The 14,825-nt window shown below is 50.5% G+C and overlaps 2 protein-coding genes across 2 annotated transcripts; both read left to right on the top strand.

Moving 5' to 3' along the window:
• The first annotated feature begins 304 nt into the window (after window positions 1–304).
• On the top strand, window positions 305–1,201 carry LOC136301652 (olfactory receptor 10C1-like). Its single transcript, XM_066204775.1, has one exon. The coding sequence runs from the start codon at window positions 305–307 to the stop codon at window positions 1,199–1,201; it is 897 nt and encodes a 298-aa protein (XP_066060872.1).
• Window positions 1,202–6,391: 5,190 nt separating this feature from the next.
• On the top strand, window positions 6,392–11,307 carry LOC136301651 (ubiquitin carboxyl-terminal hydrolase 42-like). The gene is made up of 11 exons (XM_066204774.1): window positions 6,392–6,578; window positions 6,994–7,104; window positions 7,189–7,282; window positions 7,430–7,497; window positions 7,658–7,728; window positions 8,280–8,362; window positions 8,603–8,714; window positions 9,035–9,175; window positions 9,384–9,484; window positions 10,224–10,365; window positions 11,161–11,307. Exons 1-11 carry the CDS (start codon window positions 6,392–6,394, stop codon window positions 11,305–11,307), a joined length of 1,257 nt encoding a protein of 418 aa, XP_066060871.1.
• The last annotated feature ends 3,518 nt before the right edge of the window (window positions 11,308–14,825 follow it).

Below are 14,825 nucleotides of genomic sequence, written 5' to 3'. Positions count from 1 at the left end.
CTACAGGGTAAAAGTGATAGCTGAGCATTTGAAGACAGTACTGAATATGCAAACTTTGACGGCAGTGCTATGAAAGAAGAATCAGTCAAAAATAAACACATAAGACTGTCTTATTTTCTTTAGAAACATTTTATAATCTGTTCAGAAGATCTTTTCAAAATCTGTTCAGTTTCTAAATTCTAGTCATCCTTTTGTCTTTTCAAGCAGCCAGTTGTGTTTTGATTGCAGATTTGCCTGGCTGTTTGCAGCTTCATCAGCTGCTGAACACTAAAACGAAGTGAGTTCTACAAAGCACCAAAGAAGGATGATCATTGGGAACCTCAGTGGATTGAGTGAATTCAGACTCCTGGGTTTTCCTGAAATCTCTCATTTGCACCCTTTGCTCTTTGTAGTTTTATTATCTCTTTATATCCTCACCTTGATGGCTAACACAGTGATAGTTTTCATTATAAACAGTGACAATACCCTTCATACCCCCATGTACTTCTTCCTCACCCAGCTGTCCTGTTTGGATATCTGCTATTTATCAGTCATTATCCCAACTATTCTGGAGAACCTGCTGGTGGGAACAGTAAGTATTTCCCAGACAAGATGTGCACTGCAAATGTTTTTCTTCCTTTTCTTTGGAGTTGCTGAATGTTTTCTCTTGGCTGCCATGTCCCTGGATCGTTATTTTGCCATTTGCTACCCCTTGCATTACACAATCATCATGAGCAGCAGGGTCTGCAGGAGCCTGGTGGCTGGGAGTTACATCTGTGGAGCTGCTGTGGCCTTGGTTCACACCCTCACAACGTTCAGCTCACCCCTGTGTGGCTCTACCATCGACCGCTTCTTCTGTGAGATTCAGCCTTTCCTGGACCTGCACTGTGGCAACACTTTCCAAAGAGAAATCCAAGTCATTGTGGTGGCTGTCTTTGCTATTCTCAGCCCTTTCTTACTGATCATTTATTCCTATATTCGTATAATCTCCACAAGTCTTCACATGGCATCAGCTGAGAGCCGACAGAAAGCGTTTTCCACTTGCTCCTCACACCTCTTGGTTGTGGCTCTTTTTTATGGCACTGCAAGCTCCATGTACCTGCCTGGGCCAGTTTTGGCCTGCATCAGCTCCACGTCCTGCCTCAGGACACCCAGGCTCTGCGCTGACATCTGGGCTCACCTCTGCAGCTTTCCTGTCCTCCCCAGGGAGTTTGCTGAATAAAATAATCCTCGAGAAAGGACATATGACACAAGCCTAGGAGTCAGCAGCACCCCAGGAGAGTTCAGCAAGGTGCTGGGTAGGGGATTAGGTGAGGGGAAGAACTGAAATAAAATGCGCGTTTTTGCCTGGATTTGCGAAAGACAACAAGAAAGAAATACAGGACCCCGAAATGCAAACCCACTTGATGGGAGAGGCAGGTGAGCATCTCTGCTTCAGGAATTACACAATGCACTCCACTGCAGCTTGCAGACAAGAATCCTGGCACTTGATCCCAGCATCCTCCACCCTCTGCCCCATGGATTTACACAGGCCCAAAGCCCCAGTGGTCACTGAAAACATCCAGCTGTCCACACTTTGCAACCTGCTCCTGGGTTCTGCAGCCTGTGGAGAAAGAGAAATTCCCGCTCTAGGAAAAGAGGCAGATCTGAGCTGGGCTTTCTCAAAGCACACTGAAGGCAGAGGTGGGTTTCTCTGTGCTGTTTGGGAAGTAGCACAAGAGCCACAAGGGAATCAGAGAGAGATTCTCAACTCCAGAGGCACTGCTGAGTGCAGCCTCTCCTGACAGCAGCTAGGCTCCAGCCCCTGAGGTGCCCTGTGCCTCCAAACAGAGGTGCCCGAGCCTCTGACCTGCACTGACCAGGCCTGCCACAGCTCCGTGTCACACCGACCACTGCAGTGTCCAGCCTTGCCCTCCTCCAGCCAGTCCCTTTTACAGCCTGCTCCAACCTCCACCTTACATCAAACCCCACTGATGACACCCACTGCTCCCTCTGACCTGCAGGGGGAGGAACATTTCCTCATTTGCTCTTGTGGCCAGTGGCACCTCTGTAGCAGATTTTGTGTCCTGCTCAGTGCCCCTGAGCTGGCTTTGTGCTGCTGGACCTGTCCCAGTCCCCAAAGCAAGGCTCTGGCTGAGTCTCCAAAACAGCCCTGATATGGGGGACGTTTATGGATATGAAAAGACGAGATTTTAGAAGCAGCTTTTGGTGATTTTGTAGAAGTAGAGAAACAGCCTGTACTGAGGACACATAGAAGATCAGCTATTAAGCTTGGTTGTTAGGTAGTTACTAGGTAGAAGTCATATAGGTAAGATGTATATTGGTGAAACTCAGCAAAGCGGGACCTAGGTATTTATCAAAAATTGATAAAGCAGAACTTTGTGGCTTGAATCCAACAAAATCAAGCTCTTCATCTTTGGCAAGAGCAAAGTGACCTGAAAAATAGCCAAACCTCCAGTGCGCCTGCCCAGAAGTGAAGATCAACCTGAAGAAGACGTTGGCCTTCCTCCCGAGACCCCAAGTCACAACCGCCAGGAGGTGTGACAGCTAATCAGAATAGGAAATGAGAAAAGGCGGGAAATGGGCAGGTGCGGAGGTGTGGGTTTGTGGGACCAATGTGTATTTAAACCTGGAGCTTTTCCTCACCAGGTACGCAGACGTTGGAGGAGATATCCCCCAGTGTGTCCCAGCTGGAAATAAAACATTACTGCTTTACAATTTTCTAATGGTGAAGTCCTTCTTCTACGATTCAGCCCCAATTCCCCAGAAGAGCCTGGCGCTCCTGCAGCAGTCTGGCTGGGGAAGGTCAAAGCCACACCAAGGAATGGCTTGGCCTGGGACGGGAGCACCGCCCGGCCCGCCCCACGCAGAGCCCCAGGGACAGCTCTGGGAGCGCGTGGGCTGGGGAGGGAAGAGGGCAGGGAGAGAGAGAAAACTCCCAGCACTTTGGGTCTGGAGCAGGCAGGGGAACTCCAAGGCCTCCCGAGCCTCCCTGCAAGTGACCAAAATGTCCCCAAGCCGCCCCAAAGCAGCTCCCAGCTGTTTTGGGAGTAAAAAGCTGTTCTATCTATTGAAAGGCCTTCAGGTACATGTAGGGCAGAAAAAGGCCACCAAGGGCTACACCCAAAAATGGACCCCGGGTCACGGGTTTTCACACTTTTATGAGGTTGGTCCATTTGCATCTCGGGGGTTAATCTTCCTCTTCCAGCTTCGGGTAATGAAGTTACTCCCAGTTTGCTCCCCCCAACTGACTTTTGTTTCCATTTCTCAGGGCCTGAGGCAGTGAGGTGTCCTTGATTGCCAGGCCTGGAGAGGAATTGTTGTGTCTGACCAAAATGGGGAGACAGCAGCCCACACTGTATATGGAGTTTAGAGTTCTACACTACAGAATTGCAGGATTACAAATTTATGAAAAAAGCGAAAATCTTACGGCATCAGGGGTGAATAGCAACCAGCTGCCTGCCTCCTTGGAGCACGAGGAACACCAACTGCCTGCTGCACAGGCCAAAACCAGGCGGGTCAAGTGCAGCAGGAACAGAACTGCCTCCAAGCACCCTGAGCGGGAACCTGGCTAAAGCTGTGTCTGATGAAACCCAGCCTAAGCAGGCCTGGAGGAAGGAGGGAATGTGAAGCTGCTAAAAAGCTGCCCAGGAGAGGCAGCAACTGGGTGTGGGCCTGGCAGCCAAGGCTCACCCAACACAGCCTCTGGAGGTGCCAGTCCAGTGTCAGGCCATGGGTGTACCTTGAGGGCAGATAAAATTCACTGGGAATGACCCTGTGACAGCTTGGGTGAGCCTCAGAGGCACAGGAGTGTGCCTGGGAGGAGTGGAACAGAAATCCCCAGCAGCCTGCGTGCCAGAGAGAGCTGTGATCGGCCTTGTGCCAGCTCTGGGCAGGCCTGCACTGTGTGGGCTCTGTGCTTTGGGGGAGGAGTCACAGAATCACAGAATCATTAGGTTGGGAGAGACCTCCAAGACCATCAAGTCCAATCCAACCCTAACCTCAACTAAACCATGGCACCAAGTGTCACATCCAGTCTTTTCTTAAACGCATCTTTTCTTAATCCACCACCTCCCCAGGTAGACCACTGCAATACTTTATTATCCTTTCTGTAAAAACTTTTTTCCTAATATCCAGCCTGTATTTCCCTTGGTGAAGCTTAAGACTGTGTCCTCTTGTTCTGTCAGTTGCTGCCTGGAGAAAGAGACCAACCACCACCTGACTACAGCCACCTTTCAGGGAGTTGTAGAGAGTGATGAGGTCACCTCTGAGTCTCCTTTTCTCCAGGCTAAACATCCCCAGCTCCCTCAGTCATTCCTCACAGGGTTTGTGTTCCAGACCCCTCACCAGCCTCATTGCCTCCTCTGGATGTGCTCAAGCGTCTCCACGTCCTAAACTGAGGGGCCAGAACTGGACACAGCACTCGAGGTGCTGCCTCCCCAATGCTGAGTACAAGGGAAGAATGACCTCCCTGCTCCTGCTGGCCACACCATTCCTGATCCAGGCCAGGAGCCATTGGCCTTCTTGGCCACCTGGGCACACTGCTGGCTCATGTTCAGTCAGCTGTGTACCAGAACCCCCAGGGCCCTTTCTGCCTGGGCACTGTCCAGCCACACCGTCCCCAGCCTATAACGTTGCAGGGGGTTTTTGTGGCCAGAATGCAGGACTCGGTACTTGGATTTATTAAACTTCACCCTATTGGATGAAGGAGTGGCAGCACTGCCAGCCTGTCAATGAAATTAACTCCCCCCTTCATCAGCAGGTGTCTCAGTGACTTCCACCTGTGACAGGAACCGTGTGAGTTCCTGTGCCCAGGAACCACGTGGCTCGGTGGTCTCCATGGGCCTCATCCCTGTGTGGCCCTGTGTCACAGAGGGGCAGAGATGTGACACCTCTGCAGTGATTGTGACCTCACCTGCCCAATGACTCCACCTGAGCCCACTTACCTCAGGGTTGGTATCCTGAAAGCAGGCTAACAAAAGAGCTGGCCTTCAGGATAACTCAGCATCGGTTTTCGCTACTGACGTGGCAGTCTATTGAAGAAATTTGTTTACTTTTGACCAGTATTGTTTACTGTTGTCTTCAGCTTTCATCCTGTCAAAGGTAATCATGATTTGACTCTTGGGATAGATGGCGGAAGGAGGTATGGGATGAAAGTCTAGGCTGGTTTATACCTTCCTAGCTGAAGGCTGAGCTGTCACGCCTTCGTAGGCTACCCAGATACAGCCTAGGCTAGAATTCTTATTTGCTGATTCTCTTTTCTTTACTATAGTCTAGGATAGCTAATTAGGGGGTGACTGTAGTGTGTAGTGTGCAGCATGGCAAAAAGCCCACCTTGGCTGCTGCAGGGGGGAGGGAGGCAGAAAAGGCGGAAAAAGGAGAGCAGCAAAGGCAGGAGTTAAGTCAGTGGCTGAAAGCTGGTCACTCCTGCAGAGGAGGTGGGAAAGCCACAGAGAGTCAACAAGCTGTTGATGCTGTGACAGCAGCAGCAGGGCCTCTTCAGAGAAGGTAACCTGCACTGGGGCACTTCAGAAGGAGCCTTGAACCTCCTGTGCCCTGGGGCTCTGACACTGATCACAAAGGTGTGAGCCTGCAGTTCAGCAGCTGGTACAAGCATCACTGAAAGTCTTGATGGCAAATGCTGTTCTATAGGTTGTATTTCTTTGGGGTTTTTATACTTTTGGTGAGCTGCAGTAATTTCTTTGCAATCAGGTGACAGGATTGACACTGATCTCTTTCTGGAGCACGTCCTGATCTCCTTGGTCATCGAGAGCCGTGCCCTCTGTTCCTGAGAGAGGAGGCAATGACCACACCAGGGAACAATTCCTGTGAGTAACAGCCTCACTGGCAGGTTTGGACTTTGTGAATCCCACAGGCAAGTGACATGACTGGTGGTCAGATCCCAGAGTGATGTGCACACATCCTAGAGTGAACTCTGGGATGTTTCCTGAGAGCAGCCAGACTGAGCCAGGTGCTTATGATTAGTCACAGGAAAACACCTTTTGTCTCTCCTGTGTCACTATGTACAGGCCTCTGAAGCATCGTTGCTCACAGAGAGGTCTGACATCCTGGAGTTACCTTTTGTGATCAGCACTTGCTCGTTTTCAAGAAGTTACAATCAGTTGCAATCTGGGAAAGCAATGCAATCTGCAACTCTGGTGAGAAAGGGAGGTACCCTGAGGCCCAGAAATCAGAGCTGGGGTTTGTTGGACTCTTGGCAAAGTAAGCAGGGGACCAGACTTTTCCCAACCAGTAAATTTCAATGGCAGTGCTAGGCTTCCCCTGATACGGAGTTGAAGGTTTGAGCTGGTTGTCCTGACTGCTTGTGTAGAAAATTCAAAGTTTAAATGTGCTTTTGTTCCTCCCCTCATCTCCTTTCAAATGGCGTTTCTCTGCAGTCGTTGCTGAGGGAATGGCTCCTCCAGAAAGGATCCTCTTTCCACCGGAGAAGATTTGCATGGTCTGGCAGCAGAGTCAGAGGGCTGGAACAGGGCTCCTCAATGTGGGCAACACGTGCTTCCTCAACTCTGTCCTGCAGTGCCTGACCTACACCCCCCCACTGGCCAACTACCTGCTGTCCCGAGAGCACAGCCGGACCTGTGAGTGCTTTTGGAACATCTCCTGAAAACCTCTGAATCAAATACCAAAGATTCCCAGAACCTGGAATCCCATTTGGGAGAACAGCAGCCCTTTGTCAGCCCCATGAGTTTATGTTCATTGAACACTCTAGCCTAGAAGCCACTTGTCCTGCCCAGCTGTCTTAGCCTTCACAAAGACACCTCTTTCTAGCTCCAAGTCTTTATTCCTGCAAGTTAAACCCTCTTGGCTTATTGCACAGAAAACTGTCAGTTTAGCATCTCTCTCAAGAACATCTCCTGCCCACTAAAATGCCCTGGGATCGTTGGGATATTGGGAGGAGTGGAGTATTGCACTGGGGCGGGAGTGGAAGAGAAGGAGTATCCCACTGCGCGGATATTTTGCTAACCCGAGGACCTTCCCTGTGTCCCTCTTCAGGTCACCAGAAGGGTTTCTGCATGCTGTGCATCATGGAAGCCCACGTTAACCAGGTCATGCATTCCCCTGTCAGTGTCATCCTGCCTCTGACTGTCCTCAGGGTTTTGACACGTAAGTCATGCCAGCTGCTTAGACAGGTTTTCTTCCCTTCTTGTGTGAGAGAACTGCAAACTTCTTCTTTCTTAGGCATTGGAGAACATTTTGAGCCTGGCAGGGAGGAAGACGCCCATGATTTCTTCTGCTGTACTGTCAATGCCATGCAGACAGCTTGTCTGAGTGGATTCAGCAAGTAAGCACAAGCAAATCACTCTCACAAAGCTCTGAACCCTTTGGACTGCTTGATGTGCTCCCCTCAAGGGAAAACCTAAACCCTGGGCTTTCAGGCCAAGCAAAACCCTTTGAGGAGATAATGCTCTGTCTTACTTCTTGTTTCCAGCTTGGACCTCTCTTCTCAATCCACTACCCTTGTCCATCAGATATTTGGGGGCTTTCTGAGATCCAGAGGTACGTTTCCACAACTCTTGCTCTCTTTGACATTGCTTGTGCCCTTCTGTCTGCCTGTGCCTGACAGTTGGTCCTGGGGCTGGTGGGACAAGGTACAATGTGTAAATGGGCAATGGCCAGTCAGCTTCCCATTGCTCAGCATTTGAATTTTTCCTTGCAGTCATCTGCTCCAACTGCAAAGCCATTTCTGACTCCTATGAGCCCTTCCTGGATGTCCCTTTGGATATCAAGGTAAGAGGCTCTGCAGTTGTGCTTGAAGACATTCCCAAGGCCCCTGCAGCTTTCCAGAGTCAACACATTTATTTCCCTTAAAAACGTAGACTGCGAACACCAAGAGATCTGGGGGGTGGGTGGGAAGGGGAATGGATGGCCTCCTGCAGAGGCTGTGGCACTGGTCTCTCTGTAGGTGCTGTTTTGAAGCTGGACAAGCAGCATTATCCTCTCTGCGCCCTTGATATATCCTCGTCCCTCTTCCCTTTGCCCTCCCATGACACCTGCCTGGCTCCCAGGCTGATGGGTTGGATTGTTGGCACCACTGCTGCCCCTGCACACTGTCATTAGTTGGAAGGAGTGGTGGTACAGGAAGGGTGCTCTTGATGGCTCCAGGAGCTGCTGGGACACAGGGAGATGTTCAGCATCATCCTCTCTTTCTGCCTCCTTCTGGATGGGTTCATGGTGGATCTCTTCAGCATCAGCTGCAGGGGTTTTCTTGTCAGCTCCTGGGAAATGTTTGGGTGAGGGAATTTCCTGCAGCTCAGCATGCTCATTTCTTACTCCCCCAGGCAGCCTTGTCCCTCGGTGCAGCCCTGGAGGACTTTGTGACACCCGAGCACCTGGACGGTGAAAACTGCTTTCAATGTAGCCAGTAAGATGATTACTGAGAACATATTAACACCAGATCCTGTGTCAGGGGGCTGCATGTCATTGAGCAGAAGTCATCTTCTGCTGGAGGTTTACTGCACACGGATGAGATGCAGCTTTTTAAAAAATATGGCAGTGAATAGCCTTAAAATAACAACAGCTGTGTGAGACAGGAGAGCTTGCCTGTCCAGCTTGGGGTAGAACTGGGTGCATTTCAGCACTGGGCTCTGTGCTTGGTTTCAAGGTGTAAGAAGTATGCTGCTGCTTCCAAGACGTTCACAGTCCACTGCGCACCCAAGGTTCTCACGGTGTGTCTGAAAAGGTTTGACTGTTTCACCGGCGGGAAGATCCACAAGGTGTGTACACAACTGCTGGGCAGCTTTCTCCTCCTGGAACAGATTTCCCAGAGCTTGTCACGAGCCACTCGTGTTGGCTTAGTCATGTTCCCTTCTGGGGAGAGGATTCCCTTAGGAAGACAGGCAAGCTGTCTTCTCCAACAGAGCCGCTTTGGCCAAGAGCAGTTTCCGGCCACCCGAACCATGACATGTCGCTTTGTGGAAAACCAGCTGTTCATGAGCCCCTAGGATGTATTTCCACACCTGTGGAGCCTGGATGTGGCAGGCTGTTCTGTGCCACAGATCAGGGTCACTTGTGAGCCCTCTTGGTGTCTCTATAGATTGTGGAGTACCCCGAGTACCTGGACCTTCGCCCGTACATGTCCCAGGCGGAGGGAGAAGCCGTCCTTTACTCCTTGTATGCTGTCCTGGTGCACAGTGGGGTCAGCTGCCATGAAGGACACTATTTCTGCTACACAAAGGTAAAGAGCAACTTCCTTCCTTCCCAATGCGGAGAATGTGTGTTGGGGAAAAGAAACTTTCCCGTCAGTGCTACTGACAGCCAAGGTTTTGGGGCAGAAGATCTCTTTAGGTGCTGGACTGGTGTTTTTTTGACGTACAATTTGTTTTAGTTTTCTGCCAGTGTTTTTGGACAGAAACCATGAGGAAATCCTTGCCTTGTTTTCACAGGCCAGCAATGGGCTGTGGTACCAGATGAACGATGAGTCTGTGGAGCTTTGTTGCCTTGACACAGCTCTCCGGCAGCAAGCCTACCTGCTCTTTTATGCCAGGTAACAACCAGGATCAGATGTGTTCAGAAGGCATTTCCTTTTCCCTCTTCATTGTTTTGCTTCTCATACTCCAGAGTGTTTTTGTCACTGAATGCAATCACTACCTGCATCATTCAGTGCTATGAAACCTCTACTACCCCATGTCTCTCCTTCAGGCTGCTGCCCTGATGTAACTTGTCTGCTCTCTGATGCTGGACTTATGTAGAGAAGAGCAAGAGAATTTAAAGGGGCCTTCCAGGGAAGATGGGGAGGGACTCTTCATCAGGGAGGGTTGGACAGGATGAAGGGTATCAGTTTTCAGCTGACCCAGGGCAGGTTTACGTTAGATATTAGGAAGAAATGCTTCAGTGTGAGGGTGATGAGACAGTGGAAGGGGCTGCCCAAAGAAGTTGTGGGTGCCCCATCCCTGGAAGTGCTCAAGGCCAGGTTGGACAGGGCATGGAGAAGACTGGTCCACTGTAAGGCATTCCTGCCCATGTCAGGGGGGTGGAACAAAATGAGCCTTAAGGTCCCTTCCCGCCCAAGCAAGTCTGTGAATTTATGAAACGGAGGCTGTGGAAGGTATAAAGGTGAGGATTTGCTGTGACAGGAGCAGACTGGGTGGGAAGGCTCTAGCTGAACTTGCCAGCAGTGGCCTTGGTTAAGTCTTCTGTGACAGAAACCTCTGCAAGAAAACGACTGAACCCCAGAGGAGGCTGCGCCAACAGCCCTAAACTGAGATGACCCTTTTTTTCTCCAGATGCTCTGATCTGAAGATTGTAGAGAAGGCTTCTTCCTCACAGGCACCACCATATGCCACTCCCTTCCTCAGCCACTGGGCAGCAGCCAGCAGCAAGCAGGCGGCTTCTATTGGCCCACAGGGGCTGCTGGGCACGATAAAGGTAACTCTGGGATGGAGGGCCAGGGCACCAGAGGAGCAGTGGATTTCTTGCTAGGATCGCAGCATTTTTCCTTTTCCCCGTCCCACGCTGCAGCATTCTTCTCAGCCATAATGCTGCTTCCTCTCAAAGCATCCCACCTGGATTCATCCCATCTGGATCCATCCCATGTGGGGGCCTTTGGCCCTTCGGCCTTGTCAGCACTCCAGAAGAGCCTTTGTGAGGCTCGGAAATGTCCCCTCCCAGAACTTGTGGGGGTTCCCCACTGACTGTGGCCCTTTCAGGAGGGAAGGGCAGCAACTCTCCACTGTTCTCTTTCCAGGACATGCTGGTGGCTGTGGAAGAGCTTGGCAGGGAGCAGGCCTGGAGCAGATCCCCGCTGTGGGGCAGGGACAGCCACAGCTGCTCTGTGGACACCATGGACTGTGAGCACCCTGCAGAGAGAAGGGACCCTGCAAGCTGTGACCACGCTTCTGGGAACGGGGCAGCTTCAGGACCTTCCAGCAGGAGCTTGTGGTGCGCTGGTGCCCCCAGGGCTGCTGAGGAGCAAACCCCGCTGTGGCCCAGAGACACGAGCGGATCCGTGCTGGGCAGCTACGACCTCCGCAGCCGCTTTGTGCAGCACACTGACCACGAGTCCCTGCCGAGGAAGAGGAGGAGGCAGACTACAGATCCTCCACATTGTCACCAAAGCCTTGTTGAGAGTGCAGTGCTAGGCTTGAGGCAGTCTCCAGTGCTCGGGGCTGCTCAGGAGCCATCCGGGCCCAGGCTGAGTGAGCTGGGCTATGACCTCCGCAGCCGCTTTGTGCAGTGCAGAGCCCAGCTCCCTGCGGCAAGGAAGAGGAGGCTTTCCATGCCCCAGTGACGCCTTTCAAAGTCAGGGCGCCCCGGGGCTGGTGCAGGCAGATTGTGGCCTTGGCTGAAGCAGAATGGAAGATCACGTAATAGATACATAGCATTAAATGCATGGATTAAAGTTGTGTGTATTAAAACTTTACAGTGTAATGTAAAAACCCCTGAATTCCTGGAAACAGTTCCAGGGCATCTCTTTCCACACCACAGTCTTTTCACAGTCCAAAGGTGTTACCTCGACATCTGCCAGAGACATAACCGGGAAACGACCCATTAATCGCGGGCTGACCACATCTTCACAGTTCATCAGGAGATCCCATACCAATCTGGGTGGAGGGCGGCAGAAACCTCCCGACAGAAGATTCGGAGACTTTTTCATTCAGACATCTTTTTAATTTCTCAGGAAACTCTTTCAGATATTCCTTGTGGGATACCGGACATTCCAATGACTGTATTATGTATATGATGTCATATTCTTCGGGTTCGTTACCGTCTTGTTTACGCCTCAGGGTAGAAAAATGGTCTAAAACACCTCCCCTGAGACCCCGAATGCGTGGGCAGTACTCTGGAGAAGCACCCTTTGCTGCTCCTGGATTGTTCACCCAACATTCGATCGATGTTGTCCTGATTTATCGTGGCGTTTCCCGAAATTGCTTTTCAAATTTGTTAACTAAATCTTTGATTTTGGAAATTGGCTCTGATCATTTAAAACAAATTGGTGCCGTGACTCGGATACAATACCGGTGCTGCGGAACCCCTTTGCGTGGGAAGGCGCCTCTGCCGATTTTTTTTCGGCGGCCCCCGCAAAACGGGAAACCCCGTGGTAGCTATTGTATCACGAACAAATTTAGGTTGAACAAATTTAGGTTGAACGCCACGATGAAAGGAGGTTCTGGATCCAGAAATATCAGGGAACTCAGGAAGGACCAGGGAAGGTCCTTCGGAGCCGCGGCTAAAACTTTCACTCGTAAAATTCTCCGTGCACGAAGACTCCACGCAGGAAAATAGCTGCAAGTATTGCGGGTGGAGTGAGTGTGTTTGGGTGAGTGAGTGAGACGTGGCTTTGTCACGAACCGGGTGTGGGCCTGCGCGCTGCATTTCCAATCTCCCGCGAGGGACTTGGTCGGCAAACAGGGAAGCGAAACGGCAAAACTCATTTTGCTCATAAAACCCGGATTCAAGGGGAATCCGGGGGACCGATCACGGGAAAGCTAAAAGGGAAGGTTACGTTCCTTTGAGTTCGGGAAATCGGTAAACCTTTTGCCTAGGGGCTTGGTAAGAGGCCAGGACACAAGGCAGAGGACCGTCGCTGGTGGAAAAAGCCCTCAGCTCAGCTCACCGAAAGGGTAAGTAAACCTGCTCAGAAAGTGGGACCCGGTGTGTGTGGAAACACCTTGGAGAGGAAACCGGCTCTTAGCGAAAAGCTAAGAAAACACCTCTGAAAAGGTGAGCTGCCCTTGGAAAAGGGGACGGAAAAAGAGTAAGTTCCAGAAAGAAGCCAAAGAAAAACAAGGTTCAGAATCAGAGGATAAATCCCTCGAGATCCCACGGGAAAGTCCATTGGGATGGATGCTAGAACATTGGGAGGAATGTTCTAAAAGGAAAGGTAAGTCCAAGGAAAAAATGATTTATTTTTGCATAGAGGTTTGGGGAGGAAAAGGGTTAAGGAATCATGTAATTTGGCCCACTTTTGGCACATTTGAAAAATGGACTTGCAAGGCTTTATGTAACTATGTGGCTAATAAAGAACCACAAGACCATGAGGAAAAAATGTATGCAAAATTGCGGGTAGGATCCAGGACGGGATTGTTTACTCTAAGATCCAAGAGGGGTGTCTCAGCTCCGGGTGACACATGGGATCCCCCTGACTATCTCCCACCTCCATACCTAAGACCCACACCTCCGCCTGTACCGGCTCAGGCGTCCCCCTCGGCACCTCCGGGACCTTTAATACAGCCAGCACCGGCTCCGGGCCCCTCACAAGGAATCCCGATGGCGGGACCGGACCAAAACCTTACATACCTTAACGCCACAGGACTCAAAAACAACTCCATTGCCCCCCGCCACTTTTGCCCCTACCTCCCGACACACCTTCTAATCATACACCTCTTCTCACAACTCTGAAAGACACACCAGAACCCCCGGCGCTGCCTCCTCCAACCCTAGAGGCACAACACCCGCAGGCTCAGGGACTACAAGTGCCACAAGCCCCTTCACAGAACCCATCCCCATTTCCCTCACAGCCATCGGAAGGATCACGTCCCTTGGCACAGCCTCTGATTTCACCGCAGCCATTCTTCCCTCCTCCACCAGCCCCGCAACCCACGGGAGTCAGAAAACTGACTCCAGTGGATCTCCCCCCCTGCTAGCCGAACCCGACGAAAGGCGAAGCAAGCGAACGAGGAAGGAAGCGAGAATGAGGAGGAAAAGCACCATCTCTTCCCTCTAAGGGAAGTGCCCACGGCCCCTGGGATTATTGGTTTTGTAAATGTTCCAGTCAATACCGGGGATGTAAGGGCTTTCAAAAAGGAGATGGGCAGGTTATTGGATGATCCTTTTGGGGTGGCTGAAAGATTCGATGATTTTCTGGGAGGTAGCATTTACACTTACGAAGACCTCATGTCCAGTTTAAGATCACAGTTTAACCCCGAAGAAAGGGACATGATCCGACAGGCGGGGATCTGAGATTGGGATCGCCGCAACCCCCAGGGTGCTCCCGGGCACCTGAAATGGCCTAGCCTAAGTCCGGGATGGAATTCTCAGACCGAGGAAGGTGGGCGAAATATGATAGACTTTAGGAGTATCATGATTCGGGGCATAAGGGAAGCAGTACCAAGGGGGCAAAACATCAGTAAAGTGTTTGGAGAATGTCAGGGAAAGGAAGAATCCCCATCCGTTTGGTTGGACCGACTCCGGAAAAGTTTACAGGTATATTCCGGAGCGGATCCCAATTCCCTTATCGGGGAAGTGTTAAAAACACAATTCGTTGCAAAATCTTGGGAGGACATAAGGAGGAAATTGGAAAAAATGGATAATTGGCAGGAGAAAACCTTGCAGGAATTATTGAGGGAAGCCCAAAAGATATACATGAGGAGGGATGAAGAAAAGCAAAAGGTACAGGCTAAGGTATTGGTAGCAGCTGTAAAGGAGGTGCAAAAACAAGAACGTTATCGAGATAAGGTAAGAAGAACGCAGAGAAAACCCACAAATCCTTCAGATAAGGATTCCAGATCAAAAAGGGAGCCCCCTGAATGTTTTTACTGCAAAAAGAAGGGGCACCTAAAGAAGGATTGCAGAAAAAGAATAAAGGATGAAAAGGTTTTTCAAGAAGATTAGGGGTGTCGGGGGCTTTTCATTTTGGGGACCAAGACATGGAATGAGCCCTTGGGAAAGCTAAAGGTAGGTCCCCAGAAAAAAATAATAACATTTTGTCTTGGTTTGGGAAGACAGGTATTTGCTAGGTAATAAAAAAAAAAAACAAAAAACAACTGGAGTTTCCTTTGGAATGGAGAGTGTAAACCCCCCCTCCACCTTTTTTTTTTTTTTTCTTTTTCAATTATAAATTTACAATCAGAGGCTCTTAGGCAAAGATTTGGGAAATAGGAATAGCA

The sequence above is a fragment of the Chamaea fasciata genome, unplaced genomic scaffold (assembly GCF_029207755.1).
Source record: "Chamaea fasciata isolate MVZ Bird 193981 ecotype frontalis unplaced genomic scaffold, bChaFas1.0.hap1 SCAF_27, whole genome shotgun sequence".
Taxonomy (NCBI): domain Eukaryota; kingdom Metazoa; phylum Chordata; class Aves; order Passeriformes; family Sylviidae; genus Chamaea; species Chamaea fasciata.
The sequence above is the reverse complement of the archived record's forward strand: the minus strand, read 5'-3'. Positions and strand labels throughout refer to the sequence as shown.

Bases quoted from the DNA above. Each gene is read 5' to 3' on its own strand.
- LOC136301652 (XM_066204775.1), top strand. From the start codon at position 305: ATGATCATTGGGAACCTCAGTGGATTGAGTGAATTCAGACTCCTGGGT.
- LOC136301651 (XM_066204774.1), top strand. From the start codon at position 6,392: ATGGCTCCTCCAGAAAGGATCCTCTTTCCACCGGAGAAGATTTGCATG. The intron at 7,283-7,429 runs GTAAGCACAAGC...TCTTGTTTCCAG, and splicing joins TGTCTGAGTGGATTCAGCAA to CTTGGACCTCTCTTCTCAAT. The intron at 9,485-10,223 runs GTAACAACCAGG...TTTTTTCTCCAG, and splicing joins TACCTGCTCTTTTATGCCAG to ATGCTCTGATCTGAAGATTG.